This window comes from Genypterus blacodes, unplaced genomic scaffold, assembly GCF_046128005.1.
Source record: "Genypterus blacodes isolate CSIRO-AG114 ecotype Tasmania unplaced genomic scaffold, CSIRO-AGI_Gbla_v1 ptg000005l_1, whole genome shotgun sequence".
NCBI classification, from domain to species: Eukaryota; Metazoa; Chordata; class Actinopteri; order Ophidiiformes; family Ophidiidae; genus Genypterus; species Genypterus blacodes.
The window spans coordinates 1827264-1846232 of NW_027466819.1; the positions used below are offsets into that span (position 1 = coordinate 1827264).

General features: G+C 47.9%; 2 protein-coding genes across 2 annotated transcripts; both read right to left on the reverse strand.

The window, feature by feature from the left end:
• Positions 1 to 491: 491 nt before the first annotated feature.
• ralbp1 (ralA binding protein 1) lies at positions 492 to 7234 on the reverse strand. Its single transcript, XM_076148310.1, has 10 exons — positions 7156 to 7234; positions 5320 to 5627; positions 4279 to 4752; positions 3808 to 4157; positions 3188 to 3349; positions 2950 to 3081; positions 2706 to 2816; positions 2337 to 2458; positions 1894 to 2014; positions 492 to 1804 (listed from the first exon to the last, which is right to left on the reverse strand). The coding sequence occupies exons 2-10, from the start codon at positions 5567 to 5569 to the stop codon at positions 1490 to 1492; spliced, it is 2037 nt and encodes a 678-aa protein (XP_076004425.1). The 5' UTR covers positions 5570 to 5627; positions 7156 to 7234; the 3' UTR covers positions 492 to 1489.
• Positions 7235 to 7536: 302 nt separating this feature from the next.
• twsg1a (twisted gastrulation BMP signaling modulator 1a) lies at positions 7537 to 18454 on the reverse strand. Its single transcript, XM_076148339.1, has 5 exons — positions 18015 to 18454; positions 16864 to 17030; positions 12016 to 12115; positions 9396 to 9656; positions 7537 to 9209 (listed from the first exon to the last, which is right to left on the reverse strand). The coding sequence occupies exons 2-5, from the start codon at positions 16996 to 16998 to the stop codon at positions 9028 to 9030; spliced, it is 678 nt and encodes a 225-aa protein (XP_076004454.1). The 5' UTR covers positions 16999 to 17030; positions 18015 to 18454; the 3' UTR covers positions 7537 to 9027.
• Between the last annotated feature and the right edge of the window lie 515 nt (positions 18455 to 18969).

Sequence of the window (18969 nt, forward strand, 5' to 3'; positions counted from 1 at the left end):
GATTGACACTTTATTCTTCACAGCATTATTCTGTCTGCAACAATAAGCTACAAAAGCTTGGAGCAATATGAAAATAACCTTATGAGAAGCTTATGAGCCCAAACTACAATTAATCTGTTTCAGTCACAGGATTAAAAGACAACATAGTGAATCATGAGTCCAAGTGAGACCGCTGGGGTCAAAGCGGGGGGAGGGGAGGGGGGCAGTCACACTAGCACACTCCATAAAGGTCATTAATAATAAAAAAAAACATGACAAGATATAAGAGCTGAAAATACAGTATGTTTGCAATTTTACAATAATGTACAGAAACAGGGCATAAGAAGGCCATGCCGATGCTTTAAATATGAGACTGAACAATGACGGGACTTTGCAACAGTCATGGGACAGCTGTGAAATGAAAGGATTGACTGATGATCTTCCTTTGAACTCGTGACTCCAAACACGGAGACACACATATTTTTTTTCAAATTTTCCTTTTGCAAGAGGGGCGATGACGCAAAAGCTTGTTCCTGTCATCAGTGTTTTCTTCATAATGTAACAGCTCCAGATGTTTCACCACCTTCTTTGTTTGTCTACCTTTTACAGTGATGAATGTCCTTTTGTTGCATATTTCTTTACTGCCCATGTGTATGCGTTTACTCCTCTGGTCAGGTGTGAGGTACGGTGCAGGCGTGTTAACAGGATGTGCATTTTGCAGTTCCGAGAAAAGTAAGCATCTGGATATATTTATAGATATACATATATATCTCCATATATTACTAAAATGATGTCATTCAAAATCAATCGTCTTGAATCGTCTTCCGTTTTGTCTCAGAATACTACTTAAATATATAATATACAGACCAATCCTAAATTCTTCATCATTCAAAGAGCTTTTGTTAGTGGTTCTCTGGGGGACTCGTCCAGTCTGGCATCTTCAGTTATGGCACAGTGGTCTCTAACCTATGGGGTCAATTTTGCGCTTAGGTAAGGGGATGAAGTGAGTTTACGTCTGACCTAGTGATCATTTCTGGAGTCCTGTCCAGTTAAAAATAAATGTTCCGTCTTCCCCTGGCGGGGTGCCGACCTCTCACCCTCTCTGCCATCATCCCCTTCTGCTCTTCATCCTCCTTTACCTCCTATGTCACACAGGCTTGGCACTGACGATCTGAAAGCATAAGGTCCCACCTGCTGGATCAGTAGCAGCCAGTTGTCCGTTACAGCATCTACACTGTGTCTGTTTATTATGTTTGTTTTCTAGAGGAAACGGGAAGCGAGGTTTTGGATTTGTGTGACCAGCGAGAGGAAGCCAACAGTGGTTTTACAGATTCGCTCACGGTGGCCATTTTGTAGACACAATCATCCTAATAAATGTTTCATGAACTCACTGATTCTGCAGTATGGAAACTCCAGTGGACACAGAGTGACACTGTGGGACAACCGACCAGGGGCAGAGACCAATCACAGCACAGCCACCAAATACAACATGGAGACGGCACTTCACACTTCACATGTTGGTGTCTCTTCTGTCTTTGCTCGGCGAGGGCTTTAAGGGATCTTTGGCAGCCTTTCCATTGGCTGAGGCGGCGGCGGCAGCAGCGGCGTCTGCGCAGGGGGCCGCGGTGGCAGCGACGGAGCGCTTGGCTTGATCCTCGCTGCGGGCCTCTGGGCTGGGCTGAGGGGGCGGGGCCTGCTCGGCCGGCGGCTGGACAGTCAGCTCCTGCTGCAGTTTGTGGCTCTGCAGGAGGCGAAGCTGGACGCGGAGCTCCAAGATGGCTTCCTGTTCCTCGTGGATGGCCTGGTTCAGGTGGGTGTTCTTGTTCTACAGGGAAACAAAACCAGACAGTGTGTGAGACAAACAAAGAAAAATATAAAGCAACAGGCATTGGTCTAAGTTGATGGATCTCTCACCTCCAGTTCCTCGTTCTGCTTCTGCAGGTCTTCCAGGATCATCTGCAGCTCTTCCTCATCCTCACTCTCACTCTCACTGTCAGAGGAGTATTCCTCTGTCTCGCTGCGACCCTGCTGTCGACTGGGAAAAGCAGCACTGGTTTGAATAGGAGCCATTAAAGCATCCGTACAGCTGGTGTGTGTGTGTGTGTGTGTGCGTGTGTGTGTGCCCAGGCATGAGTTTACTTGAGACGCAGCGCTGCGATTTTAAACACTGCAGCACTCAGCATATTCCAGCTGTGTGCCGGTGAACAAACTGTAGCACGACACACAGAAACACTAAGAAACTGAACTACAGCGGAATAAAATGAGCACACAAATGAAAAGGAACATGACTCAGCCAAAGCCACTGGGACACACCTGGTCTGTGCAGATTCATCTAACGAGTCTCTGTCTCCTCTCACCTCTGGATGTCTGCTATCTCTGCCCTCAGCCTCTCGATCTCCTCCTTCTCAGTAGCGATCTGTCGACGCAGCACCTGCTCCAGAGAGATCAGCTCCTCCTGCTCCGTCAGGATCTCGTTCTCCTAAACGTGCCGAGTAACAGACAACATTACTCCATACCAGCCTGGCAAGCAGGCAGGGTTTAGTGTGTGTGTGTGTGTGTGTGTGTGTGTGTGTGTGTGTGTGTGTGTGTGTGTGTGTGTGTGTGTGTGTGTGTGTGTGTGTGTGTGTGTGTGTGTGTGTGTGTGTGTGTGTGTGTGTGTGTGTGTGTGTGTGTGTGTGTGTGTGTGTGTGTGTGTGTGTGTGTGTGTGTGTGTGTGAATGACTCACCTGTGCCAAGAGGATGTTGATGACTTCTTCCTCATTCTCAGTCATTTCCTCTTTGGAGACATCCTCCTTTGACAGGCTGGCGATCTCCTGGGCGATCTTACTCTCACACTCCTACAGGCCACATGTGGAGCAGAACGGTCAGACAAATCAAAGTTGGGATCCATGTCACACCTGATGTGCAGTAGAGACCACACACTCCATGCCCTACAGAGTGATCCTGCATAGCTCTGTGGTGAACACTGACCTGACGTTTGGCTTCCCTCAGTTTGCGTTTGAGAGCTGTCAAGATTCGCTGAACCTCCCAGAGTCGCTCCTCTTTGGACAAGTCCTTCACACCTGCCTGGAGGTCCCTGTGCAGGCAGTTCAGCAGGAACTCCTAACAACATACACACACATATTTACAGTGACAGTAAGTAAAGTGAAGTCATACTGTCTAATTGTTAATATTTCATTTCAGGAACAACATGTCTGACTGCACCCACCTGTCTCCTGATCTCCTCTTTGATGCTCTCCTGGGTCTCTGGCAGAGCCGGCATGGTCGCCACGTTGGACCAGCGGAGCGGCCGGACCACTGGCTTCAGCGGGACGTCTCCAAACAGCTCCCTGGCGTGGCTGAAGAACACGTACAGGACGCGGTTCCCAATCTGAACACAAAGCAAAGGAGTTAAGCTGAGGGGAAGGAACAGGAAGCAGACAGGAGCTGCACGCTGTGTGTGTGTATGATAAGTGAGGTCGTCCCTGAGCTGTGGTGTTTCTGCACCATTTCCTTCAACACAAACACATGTAGACCTAAGCAGCCTCATTAAGTGACCCCCGACCTGCAGCATTAATTGAAACAGTGTTTTGGCTTCAGCTGCTGTTGGTTCAGAATAAGTGGAGCAGCCTCAGAGACGCTCCCCAGTGGGAATAAATTAGCCGTTAGTCTAAACTGGGCCAGGACTGCTCTGATGAACCGGCTGTCTGAGCCAATAACAACAGGGAGTCTTAATGCTTTGTTGCTATGGAGTATGATTTGATCTGCTTTCACTTCCACATCTAATCCTTTCTTCCCTATTTCTTGTCTTTGTGTTTACTACCAATTCAACCTCTTCTCCCCTCTGACCTGTATTGTTGGGTTGAGAACAATGGAGATGTTCTGGATATTCATCTTGGTGTCGGCCTCCCTGGTGATGACGTGGTCCATGTGCGTGACGAGCCAGGAGAGCAGGAGTCGGCTGCCCGGCGCCACCTCGGCCAGCAGCCTGTGGAACTCCGTCACCTTCTCCGCCTCCACCTGCCGGCCGCACGCGTCTTCGAAGCGCTGCACCAGCTCCCGGCCCAGCAGGTTCTCCGGCAGCTCCCGCAGGTACTGCTTCAGCAGGCTGGCCACCGTGTGCGGGTCGTACTCCTCCAGACACGGGCACTCCTCTCGATCATACGCTGCTTTGAGCTCATCCACCTTGGACTTCATGCCTGAGAGGAGGGAGAAGATGACTGTTGAGATTAGTGAGCTGCAGCTGAAACTGTGAATGAACCTGTGTAAACAATGGGAGAGAGAATCAGGTCAGATCAAAGTCTTCCCTGGTTTCTGTACCCGAGACTCGGTAGATGCCCTCACACTTCATGCCATAGCTTTCAATGTAGTCCACACATTCTCTAAAAATGGCTGGGAGCTGGATGCCGTCATACAGAGCCGTTCTCTTGACAGCCTCAGCCAGGGACGCTCCAAAGATGGGTCTGAAGGTGGGAGTCTCCACTGGCACCGGCTCTGCCTCTGTTGCTGGCTTCTTCTTCTTCTTCTTCTCCTTCCACTGCTTCACCACGTCTGCAGCAGTCAGGTCCTTAGACTTCTTGTCCTTATCCTTGTCCTTATCTTTATCCTTGTCTTTGTCTTTGTCCTTGGCCTTCTCCTCCTTGGGACCCTTCTCCTTCACCTTGAAGTCCTTCTCCTTCTTCTTAGAGAAGCTGGGCTTCTTGAACACGTGGATTCCCTTGGACCGTTTCATCTTGGACGGGCTCTCTGCTTCGTCTGCTGAGCTGTCCTCTTGAAAGGCGGCGTAGCCCTCGGCTGGAGAGGAAAGAAACAATAGTTAGAGGCAGAACAAGGATTAGATCAGAATGAAAAACTCCCTTTCCGACTTATCCTCCTCCCACGACAGAATCATGATAGCAGTGAAACAGAAACAGGAAGAGAGGTGGGTGAGAGAGACGACAGCAGAGGAGGGGGAGAACAGGGACTTGGAAAAGAGGTCAGGCACCGATTTAGCAGAGCTCCCACTGCACCTCACGCCTCTCTGCCTCTGAACAAGCTCTGGAGTTTTTAAAAATCCTTTAAGACAAATATCCACAAGATAATGCCCGGCCTCTTAACAGCTGTTGTCTCCTTTAATTATATCTGCGCTCGCTTCTCTCTGTGCCTCACACCTCCACTGAGCTCTCTGGGTGTGCCCTGGAACTGTCCATCTCTTCCTCTCTCACTACAGCCTGGCAGAGAAGCTAAATGCGGGCACGGAAACATCCTGAGAAACACTGATTTAGTGGACAGCAGCCCAGGACAAAAGGCCAAACACGGTGAACCGCAGCATTGCTTCAGTGCGTCTACACCTCCACTATAATCAGACACATGGTGTCTTACTCCTTTTCTCCTTCTTCTTGAACTTGTTCTTCTTCTTGCTGTGCTCTTTGTCATCGTCGGACACGTAGGCATCTGGCGTCTCGTGGTGATGGCCATCGTGCGGAGGAGACGGCTCGCCGGTGCGGTACAAGCCGGGGAACTTTGTGGGGCTGATCTCCTCGGAGCTGGGGGTGCGAGCCACGCCCCCCGGGTGCTCCGCCCGCCGCTGCTCAGCAGGGCTGCTGCTGGGGGGCAGGAAGCACTCGGTCATGGCTGCTCTGCCCGTATCACTCCTCTGGCTGGGGACACATCACCTCTCCATGTTACACCTGCAACGGGTTCACATATGAGACACACACACACACACACACACACACACACACACACACACACACACACACACACACACACACACACACACACACACACACACACACACACACACACACACACACACACACGGATCATCTTTTTCCCTGAAGCCAGGAGGGTGTAACACACAACAGGCACAGAATGTTATGCAGCATTCTTTCACCCTGAGGCTGAGGTCAGACAGACTTCAAGAACTTCAGCACATTTATTTTTGTAACCAAGCTTTGATACAATTTGAATACAAAACTGCCAAATCTGCTACAACATTATAAATCAGTGTTGTGTTCACTGTCTTGGCTCCTTTAGGACATGTTCAGCGGTACAGAAAGGGCTCAGGAACAACAACAACTACATGACCAGGCCCTATTGTTTACTCTCCACACTGTCAAGCTGAAACACAGATCACAGCTGATAGTGCCGACACAAGCAAAGCAAACTCAGAAACTATACATTAGATCAAGACACCAGGGAGGAATTTTAGCTCTTTGCTCTACACGCAGGTATCATAAATTTAATCTTGACGGTAGATCAAACTCAAACCTATGATGCAATCTGCTGCCTCACACACTCTGGTGCCATGACAGCTGAGCAGAGCAGCTGCAGCGGTGATGTCCTCCCACCAGATGGCGCTCTGCTCTACCTACAGTCCTGCCTCCAACATACTGTACATCTCATGTAGAAACAAAACTATAGTTTACACCACACAGGCTGGATGTTTCATAACCTGTTAGAGACGCAGAGGAGGACTCAGACACACACACACACACCTGTTCACCGGACAGGCTGGGGGTCCCAAATGTTCTATCAGACACAGGCCGGGATCACTCGAGTTAATCGCTTTTGTAGTGTTATAAAAAATCTGTTACTGTTATTTGACAAACCTCAGATTCTAAACGCCTCATGATGACCATACACACACACACACACACACACACACACACTTCTGTCACAGCACAGTGAGATACATCCTCATTTCCCCCCGAGCGACAAGGAACTGTAAAGCGATTGTACCACGAAGACAAATATGATACGTGAAGCAAAACTACAACGCATTTATTCATTTATTCCACACAATATCTAAACCCTGCGTGTTTCAGCTGTGATTTCTAACATCTTAATCTCGCCTCGGTGTGGGCAGATTATCCGCATCTCGCCCCGCTCTGTGTCCACAAGCTACTAAAATGCATCTGAACCGGTCGTGTGTCGTCTTGTGACCAGTAAACGCCTCAGCCTGGTCCCAGACAGTGACATTATAAAGTAATAAGCAGCAGCTCTGTCTGAATGGAGGGCCCATATGCTAACGTTAGTTCAGCTAGCTGCCAAACTGCTAAGCTAGCTGGTAAGATTATCCCTCACTAAAAAGTCGCCATTTGTCCAAATAAACCCAACATGAGAAGCGTAAATGTAACTAGGGGCGCTAACCTCTGCCCCGAAACAGACACGACGCCTTTTCTTTTTCATAATATGAAAGAAAAGAAACTTTACCAACTACAGCTCCGTTCGGGCAATTTCAGAGCGCAGCTTCCGGTTGTCCGTCTTCCAAATAAACCTGTCTGCGCACGCGCATCACTAGAAGTGCATCATGGGGATTGTAGTTAATGTATAAAATGACGCCAAAATGTTTCAAAATAAAGCCGTGGAAATTAAAAAAAGAAAGTATAGGACCATTTGCTCATTTACTTGCTCAAAAAAGTTGATTATCAATATAATTTGTCCATAAACACAATCAAATCCAAATTGAATTACATAATGAATTGAATAATATGTGTTATGTTATTAAATGTTTGTTAAAGTCTACACATGGCTACAGGGAGAAGGGATCTCAAGGTTTCCACCATGTAATACACTAAATATGTATACAAAACACATACTTATTCTGACTTTTGTTTAAGTGATTCAACGGCGCACAGAGGAATTGTAGATGGACTCTTTAGTGAACCAAGCAGTGAGAAATGCAAAATCATAATGTCAGCAAAGCTCCAGGAAAAGGTTAAATAAAAAAATGGGTTTGCCTTGGCAGCAGCTCTGATAAAAGAAAGATGAGGCAACATGTTTATGCCTTACAGCAGCATAATGAAGACCAACGAGGAGAAGATCATAACAAGGTCCAGCTTAATCCAAACAACTGCACCAAACCTTTACATGTAACAGCATCCATGTGGGATATGAGCCTTTAGTATGACACAAATACTGAAGAGAAGTATGGGAGGACATATGGATTAGAAGTACTAAATGTGAGATGTTTAATTTAGTCTACACACTATGGTCCATATTAGTAAGTGGTTTCATGCACCTCAGCATGAATTAAAATAGAATTAGAGGAATGTTTGCTCTCACAATACAAGTGTACTTACAGCTGTCCTGCCCAAACGTGATCTGGTATCGGGTACATTTAGTTATTTAATCCAGGCCACAGATTTACTTTCACACGAGCTTTTGTACTATAGAAACTGTGTCAGTGTTGTGATTATCTACAAACCTACACTTAGGGGAAACTGCCTGCTATCCCGACACAGACGCACCGTCCCAAACACTGCGGTGAGATTCGGGAGTCTGAATTTCCCTGACATATGAAACGCATTAGTCTCTCCACCTCACAGCTGCACTGGCAAAAAAAACAAGAGCTCATTTAGTGTCATAAAAAAAGACAAACAAGATCACATTGTGTGCCTGCCGCATTAGCGTTTGCAAATTTATGTTGCGTGCCAGCTGGGAACAGAATCAATAATCCAGCATCCTGCAGCCTTTGAAAGGGGCGCTGGCATGACAAAGGGCATTTGTGTGCGGCAGGGAGAGATTGGCATCGCTACACGCTCCCTTTCTCAGCTCGCATGAGACGGTCAGCCAGCACAGAAACACCTGTGGACTTGAATAACAACTTTGTTTCCCCAGGAAATGATGCGTTTCCTGACACCAGCAACACTAGGCTAAGATTAGAGCAGGAGACAGACAACTGGGAGGGCAAATATTTACTATTCCACTGCTGCTACCTACTCGTTACTTTAAGAAAATACAGTTAAAGGCAGAAACGACACTCCAGACGCCTTTCTGTCCCACCAGAGCTCCACCTCACCAAACGTTTCTTTATTTGGCATGAGACTAGGGTTTAGCAGACAGTTATTGTAAAAATACATTATTCATATACACATCTAGTAAAAAAACACTATTGAAAACATCTAAAAATATACAGTGAAACATAACAGCAGAATAAAAACAATCTAAAGGGGTTTGGAGGGGTTTTTCTTGTTTTTTTAACACGGTAACTGAGGAATGTTAACACATATCGGTCATAGTTTCCTCTGCTCTCAGTCCTCTGGTATGAGTCCAGACATTTGGTACCAACATGTGCCCGGCGGGTCAGAACAGACAGTTCATGCACTTCACGGCCTTGCTGCCGTAGTCCAGGCACTCGGGCCCGATGCACTGGCAGCACGCGTTGTGAAACCAGCGGTACTTGGATCCTCCCATGGCCTCGCAGTAGAGTTTACACTGACGGATGGACACGCAGTCGTCAAAGTACACCACCGTACACATGTTCTCTGGAGGAGGAGGAGGAGGAGGAGGAGGAGGAGGAGAAAGAGAAGGAGAGAGTCACAAACCAGGCAAAACACAACATTCTGAAGCAATTAGTGTGAACCCTGAATGTTATTTGCTGCCCCTAAATGCGGCCACATGTTGGGTGAACACACTTTCTCCCTCTCCCCCTCTCCCTCCGTCTCTCTCACCTTGACTGTCGTAGGAGGCATGGATGCTGTTTCCAGGCACGGAGACGTTCTGGTGCTGGTTGTCCAGCGTCTCCAGGAAGGATACCAGGTTCTCGTGGTGCGAGAGCTCCTCTGCCACAGGGAAGGACACCACCATCATGTTGATGGGCGCGTCGCCCTCGGTGAGGGCGCGGAACAGCGAGGGGATGGGCCGGTGCAGCTCCTCCACCGTGCTCTTGGACGTGGCCGGGGAGTCGCTGTAGTTCTTGGGATTACACATTCCTGACACAGGAACAGGAGATGAGCGTGAGATGGAAGCACAAAGCAGGAAGATGAGTCTTGTTGGCAAACAGAAAGTTTTGATTTAAGAACAAAAGGTCAAACTTGTTGGAGTCGTTATGGTCATTTTACTGGATTTGTTGAATGTTCTAAATTAAAAACAACAGGAGGTTTATGCATTAAGTGTTCAGCGCAGGAACAAAATGTGTTTGCAATCCCAGAGTTCACTTTAATGCTCTCACACATGAATTCAATTGTTCAGGGAAAAACTTACAAAACCAAAACTACTGTCAGCGGCTATCTCGTCTCAATTAAGGGCCTTTTAACACTTCATTTAATTTCCAAATACAGTAGCGACCACTTGACAAAGCGCCCGCGGCCTCCGATATGATCTCTCTAACCTTCCCAATGAGTCAAAGTGAATTAAAGCTAATGGGTAAATCATTTAATGGGGAACGGAGTTTGACAGAGGAATTGGATTACAAACCAAATGCTAAAAGCAGAGTCAGAGCAGCTGTTTCAGATAAAGCACGCACACACACGCACACGCACACACGGGTCCTCCCTCCTTCTCCTCCTCCCCTCTAAAATACAAACTGTCCTTTCCCCGTCGCTCCTCCGCTGCACCCAAAGCTCTAACCGCTCACAGATACACACTTCAAAGCAGCCGGCGCTCTGGCACAGATAACATGTTTAGAATGGAAACTTACTTAAAAGTGCTCATAGAGCTCGCGCCGTAAAAAGTCGTATAAATGAGAAATATATACTCGCTCGGAGCTACAAGCTGTCCTCTGTGTGCAGTTAAACAGCTCGTCCGTGAGGGAAAACTCCAGAAACACAACATCTGTGGAGCAGCAGCAGCTCGCCGGGCGCTCAGTGTCACTGCGCTTGTATCTGTGTTCCACATGAAAGCGTTTTAATAAAGCCCCGTGTCAAAACGCACAGCAATATCTGTCCGTCACAGCCGATCTGCTGCTCCGAGGCGGATTAGAGATCTGAGACGGGAGTCGCCGTTTAAAATCGGTTCTGGTTTTGGCAGATCCGGTTGTTTTGCTTCTCCCGTGGCCTTTGCACCCCCCCCCTGTCGTGACTCCATAACGACTGGGAGTCAGAGTTCGTCTGAGACAGCTGACCTCCTTCGCCCTCTCACTCTTTTTCCGGCTTCTCCGGCCTTTGATCTGCCCGAGGACGCGGAGGCTTCCGGCCCATCTGGTTAGGTGCGACTTAGTAGGGACAATATTCCTTTAATTTCCCCGGAGCTCCTCGCTGTCCTGCTCTGCATTAACCTCTGGGGCGAGTCCTCGGACCCTTCGGAGGCCCTCTCAGGTTCTGGCTTTGTTCACCTCACACTCGCCTGGTATCACACACGCTTTCTAAACGTGTGTGACAAGTGCATCACCACACACACTATCTCATTATTCACAGGCTTTTAGCAGGGCGACGGAGAGACTAACAAGCCTGCCACATATCAGACATGTCAGATGTTTGGAGAAGGAGAACAATGGAATGACAACAATAAAACCGCTGGATTCATTCCTATTTAGATTCCGGCATCTTCTAACTCTTAACTTTGCTTTGTAAGTTGTTGTTTTCTCAACTCTGTTTGCAAATTTGATCCAATAAAGCCCAGCTGCTCCTGAGCTTCTTTAGAGGAGTTTATAAAAGTCAGCGTAATTAAATTTAAGTGTCGGATTAAAAACACAGGCAGAGTGGAGCCGACAGGGAAACAAACGGGAAAGCTCGGAAAAACCTGCACGGGAATGTCAGAACTCAGTGTATTAGTTAAAGTTAGATGTACTTCTGCGTTGCGTTCGTCTATAAATGTCTTATTTACCGCCCTTCTCTCCCTCTCTGACTCATCTTGGCCACATCTGGACTTTAGATCCTCTTACTGGATCAGGACGCGAGTGTCGCATTCATTTCATTTCCTGCACGTTTGTAATTTACGTCTCCTCCCCACCTTCAGCTCTTATTACACACCTGGACGCTCCCGGGGAGACGGGGAGACGGAATCTGACATGATTCCTCCGCATTTTTCCACACGAGCCCTTTGAGACCCTGAACGCAACACCGGGCTCCACAAATAATCCTGGAATCAAACCTCCGCTCCCTGCATGTGTTTCTGCTTAAACACAGCGGCTCGTACTCAGCATGACCAATCTAAATCTATACATTTGAATGGAATCAGCGCCTGCATTATTAACCCCTTCACAGTTGGTCAGCGTCCCATCTTTACTGGCTGTTTGTGCCGTTGCCGGGGCGACACGCCGAACCCTCCCCTCTCACTTTAAGACCCATCTTTAAGTCAGAAATAGCAGGTTGATTTCAACGCTAATTATACGGTAAATAAAAACAAACTCACCCACACAGTCGCAGCATTCCTCCCACAGGTTCCCCAAACACAGCATGCACTCTTTACAGCAGGAGCAGTTCCCATCTGACGGACGGCACTGGCACAGCTCCTGTATGACACACACACACACACACACACACACACACACACACACACACAGTGAGACACATAAAACAGACATCACACACAGATGAAGCTCATAGGTGATGTCATAATGTTACAGTATGGGAGGTAAAGAGCAGAGCACAGGGATGAAGCATGACTCAGCTTCTAGACGTTCTACATCGTTTTGTTCAAATTCATATTGATGAGCCTCATAGCGCCACCAACAGGCTATACTTTTGCATCAGTCGTACTTCAAAACATTGGAAACGTTACTCTTTGGCGCCCCCTCAGGCCAAAACATGTATCCGCTCATAAAGTGCAGTAATCTGATGAATGTGGAGGAGTGTGAGTGTTTAAAGCAGCATAAAGTCAGTCTGTGTTATTTGTCAGTTTTCACATTTATCCAAGACGTTTCTGTCAAACACAGGATGGAGAAATACATAAATATAAATATGCAATTGATACAAGAGCTGATTTGATTGATATCCGATCAGATCCACCTGTATGGGCAGATGTCTTACATAAACCTCTGGACGCTTCAGTGAGAACAACAACATGCAGATTCCAGCGTTCGGTCTTTGACGTCAACAAACCCCAACTACAAACGCGGCAGCACAAATGAGTCAGATGAGCTTAAATGCCAGTAAGCCGCATTTTTCACCAATAAAAGGAGGTTTTGGCACCGGCAAACACACACTTTGACATTCAACTTCCCCGAAACAACGTGACTAACAGCAGATAGATGTCGGCCCACGCTGAGCCGGAGCTGCATCGGTTATAATATAACGACGATTACAGCCTCATTTCACTCCTCATACCTGTGGAACAGAAAGGAGGCCTCGGCGTGTAAACACTGCAGGCTCCGACACGTTCAAGTGCACAGAAAACAATCGGTTTTCTCCAATAGTGCCGCCGTGACTCAGGCACCCCCCAGGACTGCACGAGGAAGAGAGCAGATCTGAGCAAATAAAGCCCATGAGTGCAGATCACAACACGTTAACGCAACAATATCTCTATTTCAACCAGCATAGACGACTGTGAGCTCTACTGAGGGACCTTCAAGCTCTGTGATGAAGAGGAAGAGGATGAAATGGCCAATTTTATGCCCATTTCTCATTTTGTCTAGTTTTTTTCTATAATTCTACTTCTATTACTTCATTCAATAACATATAAAGCAGATTAATGTGTTTATTTGACTGAATTACTGGAAAAAGAAGATCATTTTGATTGATTTTGCGATGTTGGCGTTTCTAACAGCTGCTAATGCTGACATCACATTTTATTTCTTTGACTTTTACCATTTCTGAAGTTATAAACTCCCTCGGTGGAACAGTTAATTAACAACACACTCCCATCAGCTTAACGAGCACAAAGGTCGATTTACACGTGTGCAACATTACAAGAGCTTCTGCAAACATCCAACAACAGGGAATGTCTGCAAATCCCCCAAGCTGAACACTGGAGCCAGAGAAAGAGAAGAAGAAGAAGAAGAAGAAGGGAAAAAAAGGGAAGCTTCATTCCTTTCCTTCCCCGGCTCCTTCATCTCTCAGGGGAGGATGAGGAGAGCCCACCGAAGAACGCGGCGTCGGGACTGAAAGTGGGTGAACCTTCCAGAGAGTTCCTGTTTCTCCCCTCGGCCCTCGCAGACGCAGAACAGGGAGCACATTCCTCTCTGTCAAGGTCACAGCGACGAGGGGGGAGAGAGAGAGAGAGAGAGGGAGAGAGAGAGAGAGAAAACACTGGGAGCAGGAGGGGGGAGAAGAAAACACCTGGAGAACAGAAACACGGCCACTCCACACACACACATACACAATCCCCCCTTCCTTCCTTCTCTCCCTCACACTGCATGTACTCCTCCTTGGCTTCTCTCTCTCTCTCTCCCTCCTTTTACTTTCTTTCCTTACATCTTCTCTATTTCTTTCACGTTCACCGGTGCCTTTTCTCTTTGTTTACATGCAAGGAGGCCGATTCCTGCCCAGATACCAGAGGACGAGAGAGAGAGGGGCGGCGTGACTCACCGGCGTTAAGACCACACACACACACACACACACACACACACACACACACACGGCCTTGACCTCTGTGACCTTGTAAGTATTGCAGCGCCAACATAAACGGACAGAGAGACTTTTATTTTGTTGTTCAGCATCGCCGTGACGACAGCTCAATCAGGTCGGTTGCTCTTTACATAGAGACGAGCTCGCACAGTCACACTGAGCTGCTATCATCCAGCCGTCACTCCGTTTTGTTCTCGGTTGTCTTTTATAATGAAGTGGTGAGATTTGTTGTGACATTTTGTTTTAATAAAGTTATCTGAAACAAGAGAGGAAGGATCCTGACACACACACACACAAAGAGCACACACACACACAGGAAAACTATGTGAAGTGAAGCCAAAAAACGTGCAGGGGGGGGAGAGAGAGAGAGAGAGAGAGAGAGAGAGAGAGAGAGAGAGAGAGAGAGAGAGAGAGAGAGAGAGAGAGAGAGAGAGAGAGAGAGAGAGAGAGAGAGAGAGAGAGAGAGAGAGAGAGAGAGAGAGAGAGAGAGAGAGAGAGAGAGAGAGCTGTGGACAGTGGTCGAGTGCTGCCTCAGCCTGCTGAGTGCAACTCTGAAACTTGCTGCCACACCCTGTGAAATGTATTGGACACACACACACAAATACACACACGCACGTTAAGATTTCATATTCAATGTGACATTAACTGCTCCTTTTCTTCCTTCTTTCCTTCATCCTTCTGTTCTTTGCAGCAACTTTACTTCTTTTTTTTGTCCTTTTCCCCTTCCCTCCCCTCCTCCCTCCTTCCCTCCGTCCTCTCCTTTCCTACTTACTTTTTAGTTCATTTCATTCCTGCCCCCTCCTTCTTTTTTTTGGCCTCCAATCTTTCCTCATTTCATTCCTTGTTTCTCTCTCTTCACTCTCTTCTTTCCCTCCTCCCCCTTTCCTCACCTTCCTTCCCTCCTTCACTCTCCTCTGGTTTCCTTTCTCACTCCTTGTATCACTCCTTTCCTCTCTTCTATCAATCTTTCTTCCACTGCAAACATGAATCCAGGCACTAACTAAACTACAAACTAAACTCTTCTCTTCTTCACTACAAGCACTTTTACATTGGATGCTCCAGTAGTTCTGTAATAACACACACACACACAGACACACACACCTCCCTCTGACCCCCCCCTCCCCTCGTGCTCTCCCACCCTCAGGGGGTTTTGGGAATTCAGACAAACGACTTGGCGATGGCAGCAGAGCGTAAGCGAGCGTCGGTCAGTTCATCGCACTAATCACGAGCAACATGGAGCTCCTACTGAGGGGCAACACACACACACACACACACACACCATCACTCTGCCGGCTGACAGCTAGCGAGTTGGTGTCGGCGGGGTCGCGGAAGCTGCAGAGCTTTTTTCCTCAGCAGTGATTCATCAGCCGGACATAAGCCACCTGGAACACCGAGCTCAACTGTAAATGTTTCGTTAAGCGCTTTGTTCTGCCGTCACACAGCGACCCGAGCGGAAGGAACCATGTTCAGCAAGGCAGGGACACTGGAGGCGTTTGGTACGACCCGTCTGACACAGAGATGAATCACAAAGGTTCACTTTATGAGCCCAACAACTGGAGAGACAAACCCCACAAACATCTACTAAAGTCCAAACCTGAGGGATGGAACGCTCCTCTAAAGGTTGATTAGCTTCAATAAAACACTTTAAAAACCCCTCAGCCTGTTTAAGTGCACCTAAAAAGTGTGATAATACTGAAAATTAAGGGAATGACTCAGCACTTTAATGTGATTTAAATTCCGAACCGACCACAAAATGCAGAATCGGTTTGAATCGAAACAGGTAAGACTTGAGATACACACACACACACACACACACACACACACACACACACACACACACACACACACACACACACACACACACACACACACACACACACACACACACACACACACAGCGTTTTACTCAAACACCGCCTGACAGGTTGTAGGAAAGCGAGCCAGCACTTCTCTTGATTCTTTCCCCATAATAACAAAAAAAGAACACGACCCGGTTTGAGCCAAATAAGGGCGCGACATCACCCACAGGAGGGAAAATGTTACCGCATGAACAAAACCATGCAAAATCAAGAGAGTCCTCGTGTCAAATCACCGTATGAACCTGAACGCATCGTCAGCCTGCAGCTCCTTTCTGAAGCTTCTATCGCAGGAATGCATCTTGCATTCTTCACAACAGATTCCATCTTTGTTGTCTGGTCCAGATCGCCGTCTCTGGCCGAACTCGCCAATTCTATCTTAAGTGTGTGTACGAGATCTGTCCGACAAGGGATTCCAGCTCCAGCAGTGTGTGAAGGAAGAAATCTGACTGCTGCTTCTGGACTTTCTATCCTCAAACTGAACTTATTTAGACTAAATTCCAAGCTAGAACATTTATTTGAGTCCCCCACCAGGCTACAAACCGTGTTGTAGATGTTATGGGTTCTTGCCTGAGTCGAACCCCAAACCTCCATCAAGCTGGGTCAAGAGGTGATTTGTGAACGGTGATGTAGGAATCAAAGCAAATCAGGTTCTGGTGACTTTTCCTTTCACCATTTCCTGCTTTGTGATTCAGGAATTCCTTGCAGCAAAGGAACAAGGGGAAAATTCCTCCTGCATAAGTTATGTAAATGCAGCATTCAAGCCCCTAAATGCACCGCCAGGGTTGGTTTACAGTGAGAACCCCACCATCCTCACCCTCTGTACCTTGTGTACCCACCTGGATGAGGCACTTGCTGACGTCGCTGGCGCACAGGGCTTTGTTGCAGCCGGAGGTCAGCGTCAGTCCCGACAGGAGGAGGAGGAGAGTGGCGGCGGCGGCGGGGAAGAGGATCAGCTGACCGGCGGGCCTCATCCTGACGGCTCACCAGAGGGCACCGGAAACACCTACAGGAGCGAGATGGAGACACGAGACACGAGGCATGAAGTCAGAGCATGGAGGGCAGGGCAGGGCCGCCACAAATAAACAAAACCTCAGGCTGGCATTCCTCACCGGGAGAGAAGCAGCTGGTGAGGAAGAGGAGGTGAGGCAGCACAGAGGCTTCCTGATGGACTGATGTGTGTAAAACATCCACAAATAACAACAAATACTCATCACAAGATGCTAGAGCCTGAAGATTGTTTTGCTTCGTCTGAAAAATTATCCAAAAGTCCAAATAAATTAAAATTTCTAAGTTATAGAAACAGGTAAAAGCTTCAAATTTCACTTTTTAGGGGCTGGAATCACAACTTTCCATTCCAAACTCAGACCTGCTTCTGTACGTTTACATCAATTTGCACTTAAATTAGATCTAAACCTGGAAACCAAAGATGAATGATTGCTTTGACTCTCATTCACGTCTCCAAACATTGAGCAGAAGCAGCTTGTGATGTTTAAGTAACAAACTCACCTCTGCTTCGCCTGAAGCCTCTGACATGTAAACAGCACATTAGCGTGACGGAGCTGCGTCACGTTTCATTCAAAGCCACCAATTCGAACATTTTGCATGGAAAAATAACAGCGCACATCTGGAAACATCCGCAGGCTGCAGGCGTTTAGATTCACCTTAACGCCAAAGCTGCTGGACTTGTTGCACATTGTTCCTTTGCACATGACGCAGAGGAACATGTGAGGAACATTAGCTGCCTCTCACACACACACACTCTCTCACCCTCTCACACACACGCGCGCTCTCTCTCTCACACACACTCCTCTGAGTTTCTTCACCTCTTTTCTTACTTTTCTTGCTCATCGCTAACACACCGAAAACTTGCCCCGCTTTGCTTCACCGTAGCGCCGCTCACACACAACCGAAGCCCCGGAAAGTGAAACACGCAGGCACACACTCTCACACACTCGCACATACACACGCATGGGGTTCAGAAACTTACCGCAATAATGTAAACAAGTTTCCGACTTTAGTTTCGCGGTGGCTGCGGCTGTTTCCCCCTTTGAACGCGTCTGCGTGCCGCCGCTCGGTGTCCACTGTGTCCACAGGGCGTCAGTGTCTCCGCAGCACAAAGCGACAGGCAGTCGGGCGCCTTAAAGGAACACACTCCATTTTCTCCCCTGCACGTACGGGGCTGAGACGCCGGGCCTCGGGGTCACGCACACACAGGCAGCGAGCGTCTCTTCGGGGCGGATAAAGTGAGATGAACGACCCCTGAATGCACCATAAATACCGAACCCGGAGGAGATTTACAGCCGCGCCGGGTTTGGTTCCGTGCGTAAAAAGGCGCTGCGCGTAAAAACGGACCACGCTTCCTCCGCACAGGCAGACAAGTCAAGCGGAATCCGCTTTGTCTTTTTTTACGCAATCAATCCCTTTTTTTTTCTCCAAGCCACCCCCCCTCCATTAAAAGCCTTTTGTCGGGCCGCTCATTAGGCGAGAAAAGGCCGATTCGGAAGCCGTGAAGCCGAGCTGACCCCCCCGCCCCCCCGCTGAGAGGCGTCCCGGCGCACTTTGGAGCAACAAAAACGCCCCGCAAGGCCATTTAAGCTCCACAGGTGATTACACGTGTTTTCCCCCCCAATCTGTGAGGCTCATCAAAGCCTCCACTGTCTCCACTTCCAGCCTCCAGGGGAGAAGCGGGTAAACTGAGCCAGGGAGGAAAACGAGACGAGGACACAAACCCGCCGCAGGCACAAACAAACTGAGCCTGGATCATCACAGGGATGGGATAGACTGAGGAAGAGAGAGAGGGTCAGTTTACACATGAGAAAGGTCAACATGTGAGTCTGCTTTAAACTTGTTTCATTATAATAAGGATGAGTGTTGCATCTTAGATGTAAGATTTAAGTGATGTTTGGTTTGAAGTTGTCTCTGATTTGAAAGTTGTTTAAAGG

Excerpts from the sequence above, each read along its gene's own strand:
- twsg1a (XM_076148339.1), bottom strand. The coding sequence starts at position 16,998 with ATGAGGCCCGCCGGTCAGCTGATCCTCTTCCCCGCCGCCGCCGCCACT. Across the intron at positions 12,116-16,863 it reads TCAGCAAGTGCCTCATCCAG|GAGCTGTGCCAGTGCCGTCC; the intron begins GTGGGTACACAA and ends TGTGTCATACAG. Across the intron at positions 9,210-9,395 it reads TGCCTCCTACGACAGTCAAG|AGAACATGTGTACGGTGGTG; the intron begins GTGAGAGAGACG and ends CTCCTCCTCCAG.
- ralbp1 (XM_076148310.1), bottom strand. The coding sequence starts at position 5,569 with ATGACCGAGTGCTTCCTGCCCCCCAGCAGCAGCCCTGCTGAGCAGCGG. Across the intron at positions 4,753-5,319 it reads CAAGAAGAAGGAGAAAAGGA|CCGAGGGCTACGCCGCCTTT; the intron begins GTAAGACACCAT and ends TTTCCTCTCCAG. Across the intron at positions 2,817-2,949 it reads TGAGGGAAGCCAAACGTCAG|GAGTGTGAGAGTAAGATCGC; the intron begins GTCAGTGTTCAC and ends TGTGGCCTGTAG.